Source organism: Pogoniulus pusillus, chromosome 4 (assembly GCF_015220805.1).
Source record: "Pogoniulus pusillus isolate bPogPus1 chromosome 4, bPogPus1.pri, whole genome shotgun sequence".
In the NCBI taxonomy this organism is placed as follows: Eukaryota; Metazoa; Chordata; class Aves; order Piciformes; family Lybiidae; genus Pogoniulus; species Pogoniulus pusillus.
In genome coordinates, this window is record NC_087267.1 from 33,652,255 (window position 1) to 33,667,824 (window position 15,570).

The window sequence follows — 15,570 nt, forward strand, 5'->3', positions numbered from 1 at the left end:
GTTAAGATTCATTCCAGTGTTTTCTGAAAATACTGGAATGACACAGTGCCAACTCTGTTGGTTAACATTTCTTTTATATATGTATCTGTATAAAGGAACACACTGAAAATTTAGGAATGTCCTCAAAAGTTTGCTTCAGCATTTAGCACACTTGTTAGTTTGTCATCACTCTCTATAGTTTAGCTTGCCAGGACTGCTTAGTATAGTTTGGGAGTGAGCAATACCAAAGAAAGCTTTGGCTTAGGTAGTGTGTTTTGTCAGTCTCTCTGGTACTTGTGCAGATCAAGAGCTGATAAAGAGCAAGCAAAGCCAAACCTGCCAAGGTGCCTGCAGCTTGTGCAGCCTGGTAGGATGATCTGTCTGACCAGTTTCCAGTTGTCTTTTTCTGTGTGTTACTTTGTCACATCAGAGGCAGTGAATTTGTAGCTTGTACACTCTCTCAGGATGCACAGTCTTGAGTTGTAATAATCTGATTTTATGGCTAATTATTTGTAACACATAAGAGGAAAATTGGAAAAAGAAGTGGTGTAGTGAGTCAGTATCTAAGTGTGTCTCTATCAGCAGTGTGTACTACAAATGGAACAGAAGGTTAATGAAAATTTGGAACAGTTTAAATATCCCAAGAAGTGCATTAACTGATAAGTTTTCCACTGAAATCCAATTAAAAGGCAACATTACTTTTTTAGTTTTGCCATCTGTCCTTGCAGCTGTGAATCACGTGAAAAGTGTATTTAAAACAGGAAATGGAGTTAAAAAAAGACAACAGTGCCTCTTGTGTGATGATGTCAGCAGTTAGAAATCAAGTTTCACAATGCCAGGGCTGCAAAACCTGAAATATTGGCAAGTATTCCTATGGCCTCCTGTCAAAAACTTCTCCTTACCCCCATTTCCAAGCTAGGTGCTTAAGGAGTGTTGTCATGGACATCAGCAGTTACAGTTCATTTGTTGCTGTGTTCATAGGTGGCTTATGCTGAGTAAGACACCGATGGTAACCTGTTATGTTCCCATTCTTAAATCTGTTTTTAAAACATCCCACATTTCTTTTGTGGAGCCTTCAGGAGAACTTTAAAAGCAGCCAAATAGTGAAAGTGAAGATTTTCAGTGTAAGCAACTTTATAGGACATTCAATACAGATTTATCTTGTATTTAACTTTTTTTTTCTCTCTCAGATATTTTGGGATTTATGAACTGCTGAATTTATGTTCACAAAAACATTTCAGATATTTCTGAGGTAGTGAATTAAAAAATGCTGGAAATCAGTGAATTATATTAAATATTGTAATATAAGAAAACTATTTAAAACACTAAAAGGTAAATTGTGAACTAACTGTCAAGCTTTAAAATCTTTTTTAAAAAGTAAATTGGAATGCTTATAAAGTAAACTCATGAAGTCCTGTAAATTAATGAAGTAACTAATGTAAATGCCCTCTTTCATTGCAATTATAATTCCTTCCTCTCAAAATTACATGGATTGGATTAAAATGCCATGTAATAAGTGATCCATTTCAGACATTTCAAATAAGAACTCCCTTGTTGGCAGGCAGCCAAGGGGAAAAGAATCTAGGGGTCCCAGCTGATGGGAGGTTGCCCATGAGCCAGCAATATGCTCTTGTGGCCAGGAGGGCCAATGCCATTCCGAGGTGTATTAGAAGAGGTGTAGCTAGCAGGTCAAGTGAGGCTCTCCTGTCCCTCTACTCTGCCCTTGTGAGGCTGCATCTGGAGTACTGTGTTCAGTTCTTGCCCCCCCCCAGTTCAAGAAGGACATAGAACTGCTTGAGATAGTTCAGATGATTAAGGGAGTGGAATATCTCTCTGAGGAAGAGAGCCTGAGTGAGCTGGGGCTCTTGAGCTTGGAGAAGAGGAGACTGAGGGGTGACCTCATTAGTGTTTATAAATACGTAAAGGGTGAGTGCCAGGAGGATGGAGCCAGGCTCTTCTTGGTGATGCCTGATGACAGGACAAGGAGCAATGGATGGAAGCTGAAGCATAGGAAGTTTCATTGAAACATGAGGAGGATTTTTTTAACTGTGAGGGTGGCAGAACGCTGGAACAGGCTGCCCAGGGTGATTGTGGAGTCTCCCTCTCTGGAGATATTCAAAACCTGCCTGGATGCATTCTTGTGTGATCTGATATAGGTGATCCTGCTCTGGCAGGGAGGTTGGACTGGATGATCTTTTGGGGTCCCTTCCAACCCTTGACATTCTGTGATTCTATGAACTCAACTTCATCTCTCTCCTTTTGCAGTTGCTGCTGTGGTGTTATTCTATACAGCCCAAAGCCCACATAATATACCTCTGACTGAAGTAATTGGGCCAGTATGGCTGATGTTGCTCCTTGGAACTGTGCATTGTCAGATTGTTTCAACACGAACTCCTAAGCCACCTCCCAGCACAGGGGGTAAAAGAAGAAGGTAAAGTACTTACCTTTTAGCATTGTTATACTGAAGAACATGCACAAAAAAAAATGGTCACTGTTTACAGTCTCTGCTTTGCAAAATATGATAGATTGCTGCTCTGTTTTGATCCAGAACTTCAAAATGGGTGTTTAATTGGTGCTCTTTTACACATTGACTGTTTCCTGTGTTGTTATATTTGAATTTTAATGCATTGAAAATGACATTTTGCCTCAGAACAGTTTGTATCTAAGCAGTGGTGGAGTGACAGTGTTTATACTACAACAAATTTAGTTTTAGAACTCTGCAGTACTGACTAAGGGTTTCTCTGGGAAACATACATTAAAAGAAAACTTGAATCTTCCAGCACTTCACTGAGTATGCTTTGCTACAGTGAGTGGTCTCATTACAATGGGAAAGACTGCGGTAGTGAATTTTTCAAGTCTTAAGCCTCTTATGATGAGAAGTGTGTTTTGAGTTTAAATTTTGTGATAATAAGTGTTATGCTTCCTTCTATTAAATGAAATTTATTAAATAGACATGATAAAGCTTTAGCAAAATGTTGAAATCTTGCTTGTTTTTGCATGCTTAAACTGCTGAACACATTACAAAACTAGTAGACTGCACTTCTAAAGCTACCTTCCAATTTTAATCTCTTCTAATGAAGGAAATTAAGGAAAGCAGCACATTTGGAAGTACATAGGGAAGGAGATGGCTCTAGTACCACAGATAACACACAGGAGGGAACAGTGCAGAGCTACGGTACAAGCACCTCTTGCAGTATTGGCGCTGTCTTCAGAGATATCTGGCATGCTGCTTTCTTTTTATCAGGGTTTGTATTTATTCAAGGCTATGTATGTGTGAGAGACGCACTATCCCTTTTCCGAATAAGTAAACATTGATGTAATGATTAAGTCTTTGTTGATCTAGGTTTTGTCCTTAGTAGTAAACTCATCTCAGTGTTTTAACGTGTGCTAATCTGTTGTTTCTTATCATTTGGCAATGCTGATGCAGTAATTCTGAAAAGCTGTTGAATTAACTCTTAGTTAAATGATATTTGGATGTGAAAGTACTGTGTGGGCCACAGAGAAAATTCAGCTCTTCAATTTTGCTTTCATTACATTGTCTGAGAGAATTCTTACTGAATTCTGCCACTGCTATCAAACCACACACTTGTGCTGAAGGCAAAGCCTTCAGGACTCAGAGGCACAGCATTTATTTCAGAAATAAACATCAAAGGTACATTTTATAAATGACTGGAAGAAATATCTAACCCTGTTGCATTCCAGAGCTGTTTTGCAAATGATCAATCTGCTAATGCATTGCTCTGAGAAGTGAAAAAGTTTTTTAAAGAAACATTCTGTAGCAGTCTGTGTTCAGGATATGCTGCACACACAACACTGAGTGCTAGATAACAGCAAGACAAAATATGCTCCTAAAAAACTTTGAGAAAAGGGATACTGCAAGTTACTACACTGATGTTTTGTTGTGCATGCTGCACCTTAAACATGGCAACACTAACATGTCTGTCACTTGTGGTATGTGCTCTTAACCACTGGGAAAGCTTATTATGTTGCATTCTGGGAATACCTAGTTAAAAGTCAAGAGTTTTAAAAAGTGGTTAAAAATATTGCAGGAAGAGCTGTCTACAGCTGCATGAAAGGGCATAGTGGAGAGGCTGCTGCTGGTCTCTTCTCACAGGTATATAGTCATAGAACAAGAGGGAATGGCCTCAAGCTGCTACTGGATAGGTTTAGACTGGATATTAGGAAACATTTTTTTCACAGAAAGAGTGGTCAGGCGTTGGAATGGGCTGCCCAGGGAGGTGGTTGAGTCACCAACTGTGGATGTATTCAAAAGTCGTTTGAATGCGGTGCTTGAGGATATGGTTTAAGGGTGAACTTTGTAGCATAGGGATAACGGTTGGACTTGATGATTGTGAGAGTCTTTTTCAACTGGTATGTTTCTGTGACTTGGTGAAGAGAGTTCATTTGACTTTCTCTGTGTAGGTGAAGCTGGTTTTGACAAGATGTAGTTCTTTGGGTCTGTGTATATTAATTTATGGTATGTTTGGAGTGTAATCTTGTACACTTTGGAATGTTTTCCATTCATTGAAGATTATGATCTGCAATAAAAGGAGTGTTGGAAGGCTCGTATTCTTTCCTTACTTTGTACTGGGGTAAGTGTGTTCAGTTGAGAAGGGCTGTATGAGATGTGCTCTTATGACTCGTTTAAACCATCTTGAGGGGTAGTTTGTATATATAGAGATGTTAAGCTTAGTGTTGACTGCTTAGTGTATACAGCATCTTCAAAGGAGAAAGAGCACAGAGTGGCTGAGAATGCTGTAAGTAGCCAGGAGTCGGTCATTACCCCTTCAGTTGCAAAGACAGAGTTGTTGGTGTGTCTGGAGCCTTGCAAACCATGTCAGAAATTTGCCCAGCTGAAAAATAACCTTTTTTCTCCATAGGAGATCATGCAGATCAGTTTCTTCATGCAGTTTTTGTCATGATAATGCAAGCGGTTTTGTCAGCACAGTGAGGCAGGCAATGCAAAAGCAGAAAAAGTGTAGCGTACATTGACTGATTTACCTGCTGATGTAGCTGGAGAAAATCTTACAGCAAAGCTGTACCTGTCTTGTTTCTTAAAATGTATTTTGAAGCTCTTTAGGTAAGCACATTACAAGAAGTTTGGAGATGGACTTTTCATGAGGGTGTCTAGAGACAGGACAAGGGAAAATGGTTTAAAGCTGAGGGAGAGTAGGTTAGACTGGATCTTAGGAAAAAGTTCTTCAGTTAGAGGGTGGTGAGACTTTGGAATAGATTTTCCAGGGAGGGTGTGGATGCCTCCTCCCTGGGTGTGTTCAAGGTCAGGTTGGATGAGGCCTTAAGCAGGCAAGTCTAGTTGAGAGGTGTTGCTGCCCATGAAAGGGCAATGGGTAGATGATCTCTGAGGTATCTTCCAACCTAAGGCCTTCTAGGAATCACTTTCTTCAGTAGTCTTATCTTTAAGTTAATCAAATAATGACATTATGAAATGACAGAGATGAAGTCCTAATGTGTTTACTGTTGATAGTTCGACCTTTTTGCCCAAAGCCTCAATAATGTTTGAGATATCCTCGAAAATTAAAACTCTCTGTATCAGCTAGCACACTGGTAACCTGTAAGCAGAAGGCTCACCAACAGCTACTCCACCACAAAACACAGGCTAAAGTATCTTCTAGTTTCTTTACATTTGTACACTTGTAATAAAAAAAAAAATCATCTATGCTAATACATAATAACTACAGAAAGTGTTTCTGTTGGGCTTGTCCTCAGAAATAAAGCTGACAAAGAATTTTGGCAGTATGTCAGGGAATAGTAGGTGAGTCCTATAGCTTGCTAAAAGAGCTTCCCATGAAAGAAGCGGAGCAGCAGCTGCTTTGGTCTGTTAAAACAAAAGTTGGAAAAATAAAAAATGCTGTTGGCTTTTTACTAGGAATGGGCAAGAGAAGGTGGAATGAGATTTAAAATGGGAAAGAAGGATGAAACATCTTAGCATCATTGTCTCTTCGTTGTTTTTTCTCCATTCCATCAGAGAAATTACTCTTTTTCGGATTTTTCCATTTCATCCATCTCTTCCTAGCTGATTTGGTTTTTTTTGTGTGTGTTCAGGTTGCCCCTGTATTTGTGGAGTACACTACCTTGGGAGGAATGTGATGTGACTATCCCAGCTCTCTCAGTTTGTTTGATGTATATATTAGAGAGGAATTTAATCTGCTGCTGTGTAATCCAAGCTCTCACAGAATGCTTGGCTCCTTAAAGAGAAAGGCAGTGCAAATTCTCTCAGAGGAGCACAAGCAAAACAAAGTTTTGACAGTTTTTTGGCCTATGCCCACTGTCTGGCTTTTTAATAAAAACTTGATTTGTAACACTTTTTTACCACCTAGAAGCATTCTTGGAATCTGAAACCCAGACTCTAATAATTACAATATCTACATTAATTTTTGCAGTTCTTTGCCATGCTCTTTACTTGGAGAATACAGAAGCTTATTCAGGGACTTAAAGCAGTCTTTATTGTTAAGGCATCAAGCTGCTATTCCTTTTCATTCCTTCATTGCCTGCACTTTCTAATTCGGAAGTGTAATCATCCAAATATTTGCTTTGAGAAAGCACTTTTCTAACATTAGTTATTTTTATTAGTTTTCTATTTCTAGAACAGAATATTCTATTTCTATTATTATTAGTTTTCTAACATTAGTAATTCTTGCTGGTACATCTGTTGACTAAGTAAGGGCCTTGAGGTCTAGAGAATGTTGTGGAAGACTGTCAGTAGGACTGGTTATTCATTGGTCTTAAGAATTGTACTGAAGCATAATTCATAAACTTCTTTCATAATTCAAAAACTGGCTTAATAAGTGATTTGAGTTCAAATACATTGCTGAAGTGTTACTGGATAATGCAGAAAAAGGCAAATTGCTTAACAGTTCTAGTGAGGAGCAGCTGAAAGTCTGGGGTTGTTTAATCTGGAGAAGAAGTAGATGAGGGGAGACCTCATTGTAAGTGCCTTGAAGGGGGTTGTAGTCAGGTGGGGTTGGTCTCCTCTCCCAAGTAACAAGTGATAGGATGGCAGGAAGTGGTCTCAAGTTACGCTAGGGGACATTTAGGTTAGACATTAGAAGAAAATTCTGAATTGAAAGGGCTCGTAAATACTAGAGCAGACTGCTAAGGGACATGGTTGAATCCCATCTCAGGAGGTGTTTACAAAGGTGCAGATGTGATGCTGAGAGATGTGGTTTAGCACCTGGTAGCGTTAGGGAACCTTTTGATTTGAAAGGTCTTTTCCAACCCAAACCATTCTATGATTTAGTTGCACAGAGTTGTCAATAGGCAGAGTGTATTTAAAACAAGAACAAAAATATCTGTGTGCAGAATACTGAACAGCATGCTGGCTTGCAGCTTTGGGAACTGGTGTGCTTGCTCTGAAGTAACATCACTTAAAGAAACTTATAGCACACACTGATGGAGAACCTTCTCATTTACATTTGAGGCTTGTGGTTCTTCTCTTGTCAAAGTGTTTGTAAAGATTTAGCTTTAAAACATTCCTTTTCTTTTCTCCTCTTCCAGTAGCTAATGATAAAATTTTCTTTCAGACCCTTGACAGTTCCTTTTGTAACAATTTTAGGAAAGGGTAGTGGGTGTTATTTAGAAGATGAAACAGTTGCACATATTGCATCACATGCTGATGTTAATAGTTTGTGGTCATCTTAGTAGTAAAATTAAAATGAGTTGAAAGAGATAAGCTAGATTTAAACTGGGGGAAAAATGAATCATTCGTTTGATACATATATTTGTTTCAAATATAGATCTAAGAAAGCAAAAAACTCAATAGATAAATCCACTGAGACTGATAATGGCTACGTGTCCCTTGATGGGAAAAAGACAGGTAAAAGCAGTGAAGAATGTATGCAGAACCAGGAACGTCGGTGTGAAGTGATTAAGCCAGAGGACTCAGGGTGGAGCACGGCAGCAGTGAGAGATGCCTTCAACAATCACAGTCATCACAAAGTAAGTCTGCTTCGTGGCTCTCAGAGCAGGAGTTGTCAAATGATGTATGAGCTGTATATTTGTGGCGGTTTTGATTAATTCTTACCTACTTTTATCCTTTAAAATGTTTTCAAAATGAAATTAGGCTTACAGTCCTGGGGCCAAAAATTATATTAAGTCTTATTTCATTTTAATATTCCTTGCCTTCCCCTTTTCTTATCAGAGGATCCTTACTGACATCTAAGCATTCTTTATCATTCCAATACCTGAAGGGATCCTACAGGAAGGATGGTGAGGGACTTTTCTTATGGATATCTAGAGACAGAACAAATAGGAATGGTTTGAAGCTGAGGCAGAGTAGGTTTAGACTGGATCTTAAGAAGAAGCTCTTCAGTGTGAGGTTGATGAGACTCTGGAACAGGCTGTGCAGGGAGGTTGTGGATGCCTCCTGACTGGGGGTGTTCAAGGCCAAGTTGGATGAGGCCTTGAGCAGCCAAGTCTAGTTGAGAGATGTCCCTGCCCATGGCACAGAGTTTGAAATAGATGATCTCTGAGGCCCCTTCTAACCTGACTCTATGATTCTGTATTTCAGTGCTTTTATCTGTGTTTTCTTTTCCACACCAGCTAAACACACTGTCTCTTTCCCTGCCTCTTTGATACTCTGAGCAAAGGCCTATCTCTGTGCTAAAACAGTACAAATTTTGGTTTGCTGACAATTTGTAATCCTGAGTTCATCCTGAATATTTGCTTGTGAATAATCTGTTATTTTTTTAATCTCTGTAGAAGATGAGGAAAGCATAATATGGCTCTTACTGAAGTAGACAAGAGTCTATAATGGGACTCTCCCCCACTAGTATTTACCATCGGTGATCAATCATAGCAAGGAATTTTCCATGGTAACAGCAAAGGAATAGGTTACTCTACTGCAAATCCTCAAGTACACATTTTTATAAAGGAAAGGCATTCTTTGTGGATTTCTTAGCAAGAATATTTCATAGAGCTGTATAGTTAAGTCAGAATGAAGGTGGTGAAAGTTCATCTCAGGGCAAAATCTTCACACTTCTGCTCTGCAAGAGGTGATTTCTCATCGGGGATGGCAACTGAGGTTCACTTCATCAGTTCCAAGCATTTTGTGTCCTTGATGAAATTTAACAAATCAAGGAATTTAAGGAAAAAGTTAATGGAAGCGTTTTAAGTTTATTTGATAGAATGGATGAGATGATGTGTATGTTTAAATTCCTTGGTGAGTGCACACATTCAAGAGGCTGGCAGTGGCTAAAATAAGGCTTCTCTTTTCTCTCTTTCTTGTCTCTTCTCCAAAACCAATACATTTTGGTGTTACTGCAGAAGATAGTAGATAGGACAGCCCAAACTGTTCTGTCTGTCCCTCTTTATCTTTGCAATTTGACTGATAAAATAGTGAAAGGACCTGACCTTCAAGCATTTCAGAAGACTGTTTGTGGTGGGCAAGAGAATGATGTCTGAGTTGCAGAGGGGGGAAAAGGATTCGCTTTCAGGAAGAATAGCTCAGCTATTTTTCTCATTTTAGCATTTCACTGACAGAAAGATTCCAACTTTACAGAATCCTGTCTGGTGATCTAATAAGTGAGAATGTACAAAATAGATTGTGAAAGCTGAATGATCCTTTTCTGCCTGTTTTTTCTTACTGTAAGGGCTACTTTAGATTGGAATTAGGGAAATACAGAGTGGAATAAATTAGTGATCTCACTTGTTGAGTATAGTAATGTTTCATGTAGTGATTCTATAGAAATGTCTGAATTTGGTACACTGAAGCACAAACCATGGGCTTGAAAGCAGACCACTGAGCTGGGTGAAAGTGTAGGATCAAAGTGCCTCTGAAAGGAATGTGGTCTGTGTAAAATAAGAGGCCTCAAGTCTAATCTGATTGCTTTATGGCCTTCACAGCTTGGTACAGCTTGGTGCCTGTTTTCTTACCTAGACGCCATAACTGTCTCCTTAGGATTAAGTTGACATATCCTCTGAAGGACTAGATAATATAGCTTTGTTAAGAAAAGTTATTGTGTCTTGTTAGAAGGTCAGAAATACGTAACTAATGTATCCTAGCAATTAGTGTGTAATCCTAATGCAAATGTATGTAACCAGTTAGAGTCTAACATGATTTGTAACCTTCTTATGTAGCCTTCTGATAGAAAGTATATAAGCCCATGCTTGGGGTGCAATAAACTGGAACTTGCTTGCATCAAGCTTTCTCCCTGTCTCTTACCCTAATAGCCATGGTAATCGACCTGTGGCACTCACTATTCTACATGCAATCTGTAGCATGTTATTGTTCAAGGAAGAGTAGAAGTTAACTTTGTAATGCATGTGTTGCTAATTCAATGTTATAGTATTTGCTATCACTTTTTCTTTCTTTCTTTGTGTGTTTTTCTTTTTTTTTTTGTTTGTTTGTTTGTTTTGGGGGGTGATTTTTGATCTTCTGGATACATTGCCTCTAAGGCTTCCTTAGAAAAGACTGCATTTGAAGTTAGGATGTAGAATGGTCTAATGATTGTGTACAGGGAGATGTTGAGTACAGTTGAACTCAATCATCTTAAGGTCCTTTCCAGCCAGGCAATCCTCTGATTCTATGACTTGTTCCTTAGGATAATGTGAAGCAGCTTCTCATCATCTGAGAAATGTTTACTTTGATAGTACAATTTCTGTTTTATAATTCTGCTGTATCACTTCAATTGGGCAATTGGAAATGCATCAATATCTGATTTAATTGAGCACAGATAATACTGCTGCAGAAAGAGATTTAATGTCAGTTGTTGAAGAACAAGATGTAGTCAATATGAGTGTGTGTCTTACACTGTATTTCTTGCACTAGGATATTCACAGGACTGCAACAAATTTATCAGATGAAGTTTCTAGTGAGGATGGGCCTGAAACTGGATATTCCATACGGCGCAGTGTAGAACGCACATCTAGTGACTGCACCCTTCGAAACAGGAAATCTCACCATTATAAGAAACACTATCCTCTGGAGGTATGTTCTGCTTCTCTGGGAGCTGTTGAACCCTCTTAGTTTGTTTTGAATAAAAGCATTTTCCTTAATTTTTTTTCTCTTCTGTCTTAGATTTTAGCAGTCTGCTGTTTTGAAGTATATACAGTAGGGGACAGGGTTTTTTTTAATGATGGCATTTTGATTTTGAGAAGTTTTTTGTTTGTTTGAGCTTCATCTTAGCTTTCAATTTGTTTTTGGGAGCCTAAAATGTATTTTATACATCTCCCATCAGGTTATGAACTCTGTTGTTGTCATTTGACACATGTTTAGAAGGGATGTTGAGATGCTTGAGCGTGTCCAGAGAAGGGCGATGAGGCTGGTGAGAGGCCTTGAGCACAAGCCCTACGAGGAGAGGCTGAGGGAGCTGGGATTGTTTAGCCTGGAGAAGAGGAGGCTCAGGGGTGACCTTATTGCTGTCTACAACTACCTGAGGGGTGGTTGTGGCCAGGAGGAGGTTGCTCTTTTCTCTCAGGTGGCCAGCACCAGAACGAGAGGACACAGCCTCAGGCTGTGCCAGGGGAAATTTAGGCTCGAGGTGAGGAGAAAGTTCTTCACTGAGAGAGTCATTGGACACTGGAATGGGCTGCCCGGGGAGGTGGTGGAGTTGCCGTCCCTGGGGCAGTTCAAGGCAAGGTTGGACGTGGCACTTGGTGCCATGGTCTAGCCTTGAGCTCTGTGGTAAAGGGTTGGACTTGATGATCTGTGAGGTCTCTTCCAACCCTGATGATACTGTGATACTGTTACCTCCTCTGGAAAACAGATTTGTTACAGAAGCAGCAAGAAGTGACAATATGCAAACTCATCACGCTATTGGTGGTGTTTCACTCCATGTAGCGTTTGAGATTCACCATCCTTTTTTTGGGAAGAAACCTGATTGAGTCTGCCTCTGAATTCTCATTTTCTCATGTTGTGTGTAGAAACAGGCATTTCTAATATTGTCATGAAATCTCAACAAAATTGTAAATACATAAAAATAAAAACATTTAAAGAGACTTAGTGATGTCATAGCTTAGAAAAGGGGGAAGTCATAGATAGAATATTAGCAGTCCTTAAGATTAAGGACTCTTACATGGGAAGAAAAAGGGCTATGTTACCTTGGAAGAGAAAGGGATATATTTTTGAGAATTTAATTTATTTCTAATTTAGAAGAAATCATGCTCATTTTTGGTAATGGTATAGAACTTAATAGATATATGGAAGGTTGCTTTGAAAGGCTGTGTTGCCTTTTTTTTTTTTTTTTTACTAGAACCATGAGGAAAAGATTGCAAAGAGCCATTTCAGCTCTGACAAAAGTCTTTCCTGATGGGTTTAACTGGCAGAGCCTCATGAACAGACTTTCCATTTGATGTAAGAATCACCTCCTTAAAAGGGTTCAGGAATTGCTTTCTCTGATGACAACTGCAAAGTCTTAAGTTGATACTTTGCATGAAAACATGCAAACATGTTCTGTTCTTTCATTTATGTGCCTCAGACTTTGGTTAAGAATCTCCAGGAAGCTACTTGAATTGATTGATGTCTTACACATGTTTGGTCTGTGACAACTGAACAGGTCAATAGTTTTAGCTGCTCATTTTGTATTACAGAAGATGTCACTTGACTGTGTACTTGTGCAGCTGGTGGTACTTGACAAGAGGAAGCAGAAAGACATGATTGCAGTGAATTTTTTTTCAGCTGAAATAGTTTTCTCCTCCATAGAGTTCTTCAGAGCTAATGAGGGCTGTGCAGATATCTTCAGAAACTGAAGAGACTAAATTAGCTCTGTGTAGCCTGTCAGTTCTATTTTACACCTCTTCCCCATTTACTTATCTGACTGATACCATGTAAGAGGAAGCCTTTTGTTTTTGTTGCTAACTTGCCTCCCCCACACCTTTACAAACAAAATTAAACAATAGTTTTCAAATCTGTGAAAGCTTTCTTTGTGTTAAAAATATATATTAGTGAAGTCAGTGGATATACTCAAATTCTGTCCCACGTTTTCTTTCATTTTCATGTTTGCTTGTTAACTTTAATTGCTGTTTGATGAAGCTTTTTTAATGTTCTTACTTTACTAGCATCAGGATTCAATGATACTTAGTGACTGCCCTCTATAAATTTTGATTCTCTTTTTCATTAAGGAAAAACAAGAGAGTGCACTCTTTCTGCATTGATGTTTTCTGTGACTTTTTTAAAGAGAGGGTATTAATGTTCAGACATTTTTTCTGTTTCTTTCAGGATTGTTTACATAGAAACACGAAGCAAGATTTTCAAGATGAATAAAACTTACAAAACTTTTTTTTTTCAGACAGTAATGCACTACAAATTGTATTGCATTTGTAGGTCTGCTGAAATAATGCTTGAATATTTTTTTCAGTGTAAAATATTGTGTATGTTCTCAAGAGAAACTAGTGGAAAGGAATAAATTTTTAAGAGGAAAGAGAAATTACCAGAGGATGACAATAAGTGGGATGCTTTTAAGACTGTCTACCAGCCTTGCAGAAAAGGGATTCTGCTTACTGTAGAAAGTAGTTTAAAGCTCTGCTTTCTTATTTCAAAGAGAGATCAGTTAATATTTTTCTTTATCTTTTTAGCTGAGAGGAGAGAAGACTCAGAGCTGCCTTCCAATATCTAAAGGGATCCTACAGGAAAGCTAGAGAAAGACTTTCCATTGTGGTTATCTAGAGATAGGATGAGGAAATGGTTTGAAGCTGAGAGAGAGCAGGTTTAGGCTGGATCTTAGGAAGCTTTTCACTATGAGTATGGTGAGACTCTGAAAAAAAGGCTACACTGAGAGGTTGTGGATGCCTCCCATGGAGGGTGTTCAAGGCCAGGTTGGATGAGGCTTTCTGCAGCCAAGTCTAGCTGAGAGCTGTCCCTGCCCATGGCAGGGAGATTGGAGTAGATGATCTCTAAGGTCCTTTCTATTCTAAGCCATTCTATGATACAGATAAAATTTGAACTTTGAAGTGCTTTCTCAAGTACACTTTGTTTAAAATCATTAAAATCCTGTGTATGACTATGCAGACTGCACATACACCTATCATTAGCTATGTGGTGCTTTGCTTGTTTTCCCTCTTTACCCCAGATGCATAGCTGTCTTCAAACAAACTCCTTCTGTCTTAGAGAAGGTCTGTTAGTAGTAACTCAGGGGGTTGTGATTTGTAGGAGACAGAGAGTTAATTCCTCTTTTATCACAGGCTCTTAGCTTTAGGAATGTACTACTGAAACATAACAAGCATTCTTCTAGAACTAGTTGTCTCCACTAGAAATATCCATCCCTTCTTTTTCCAGGGCCTTGTTCTTTCTAGAGAAAGAATTCCTTACTGTACGGACAAGTTAATAAGTAGCTGAAATACTTGAAGACTAACAACGAGAAAATCAAGATGTCAAATTAATTGAAAATAGTTTGTGAATGATGCTTTTGTCACACTCAGTCACATGTCTGTATTGCAACTTCACACTTGTATGTGTCTCTAAGCTCCACTTGTGTCCTTCACATTTCCACTGCAGGAAAGAAATGGTAAAATGTTTTAAAAGAGGCTTAATTTATAGCTTATAAAATCAGAAATTTGAGATATCCTTGGAGTCTGTGGATTGGTAACTTAAAGACTAAATTAATGTTTTCTAAATATCTGTAAAATAGTGATTTCCTTATAACAATGAAGAACCAAATCCTATTAACTATGTGACCCACTCCACAAAAAAACAGGGCCCTTGGACTGTTACTGTTTTGTAGCGTGTCTAGAAAGATGTAAGCTCTTGGACACTCCTTCAATAAACATGTCATTCCTTGTGATGATAATTGATGGCAACAAAACCTGACTTTGCACTCTACAACTGTTGAGTCAGGAAACAATGCAGAATAGAAAACCTGCAGTAATTCCAACACATGTTTTGGTTTCAGGATACTCCTAAATCAGGTACTAGCTGCAGTTCTCGATGTTCAAGCTCTAGACAAGATTCTGAGAGTGCGAGACCCGAATCGGAAACTGAAGATGTGCTGTGGGAGTACCTCTTACACTGTGCAGAGTACCACTCTTCCTGTAGCAGTGAAACAGATGTAGAAAGCCCTCAAGTGAATCCATGTGTGAAGAAAGAATTGAGAGATGACCCATTTCACCAGGTTTGGTATCTGCTAAGTTTGATTATGTTACAGTACACTCAAGTTCGTTATTAGCTTTATCATATGCCAGAAGGTCTGGGAGAAAGCTCCAAATCAATTGAAAGTAACACATTTTTGATAGATTTTTTTTTTTTTAAGGAAAATTTGATTTCTGACACTCAGTTATTTGTCAAAGAGGTAATGACAACAAAATAGTTGAGTATTTTAATCTATTTCAGGCCAAGTAGTGATTAATTTCATTTTCCTCTGTGGTAGAAGTTTCAGGGTTTTGTTGTGGGGGTTTTTTGGGTTGTTTTGTTTTTTAAATCTAATGGAATTACTCTTCCATGAGGACAATACCAGACAGCTTTCTTGTTTGTCTGGGAAAAATGAGACTGAGAAGAGACTTCTACGCTCTACCACTCCCTGAAAGGAGGTTGTTGTAGGGAGATAGGCATTGATCTCTTGGAATAAGTAACAAGTTATCACGATAGAACAAGAGGAAATGGCTTCAAGCAGTGCTAGGACAGGTTTAGGTTGGATATTATGG

General features: G+C 38.7%; 1 protein-coding gene across 1 annotated transcript in view; it reads left to right on the plus strand.

The window, feature by feature from the left end:
• The window catches only part of PHTF2 (putative homeodomain transcription factor 2), a 57,432-nt gene that overhangs the window by 19,853 nt on the left and 22,009 nt on the right, over positions 1–15,570 (plus strand). Inside the window, exons 5-9 of the mRNA XM_064141459.1 lie at positions 2,245–2,410; positions 3,060–3,224; positions 7,734–7,935; positions 10,766–10,924; positions 14,823–15,041. Coding sequence (XP_063997529.1) covers positions 2,245–2,410; positions 3,060–3,224; positions 7,734–7,935; positions 10,766–10,924; positions 14,823–15,041 — 911 coding nt within the window. The remainder of the gene's footprint in view (positions 1–2,244; positions 2,411–3,059; positions 3,225–7,733; positions 7,936–10,765; positions 10,925–14,822; positions 15,042–15,570) is intronic.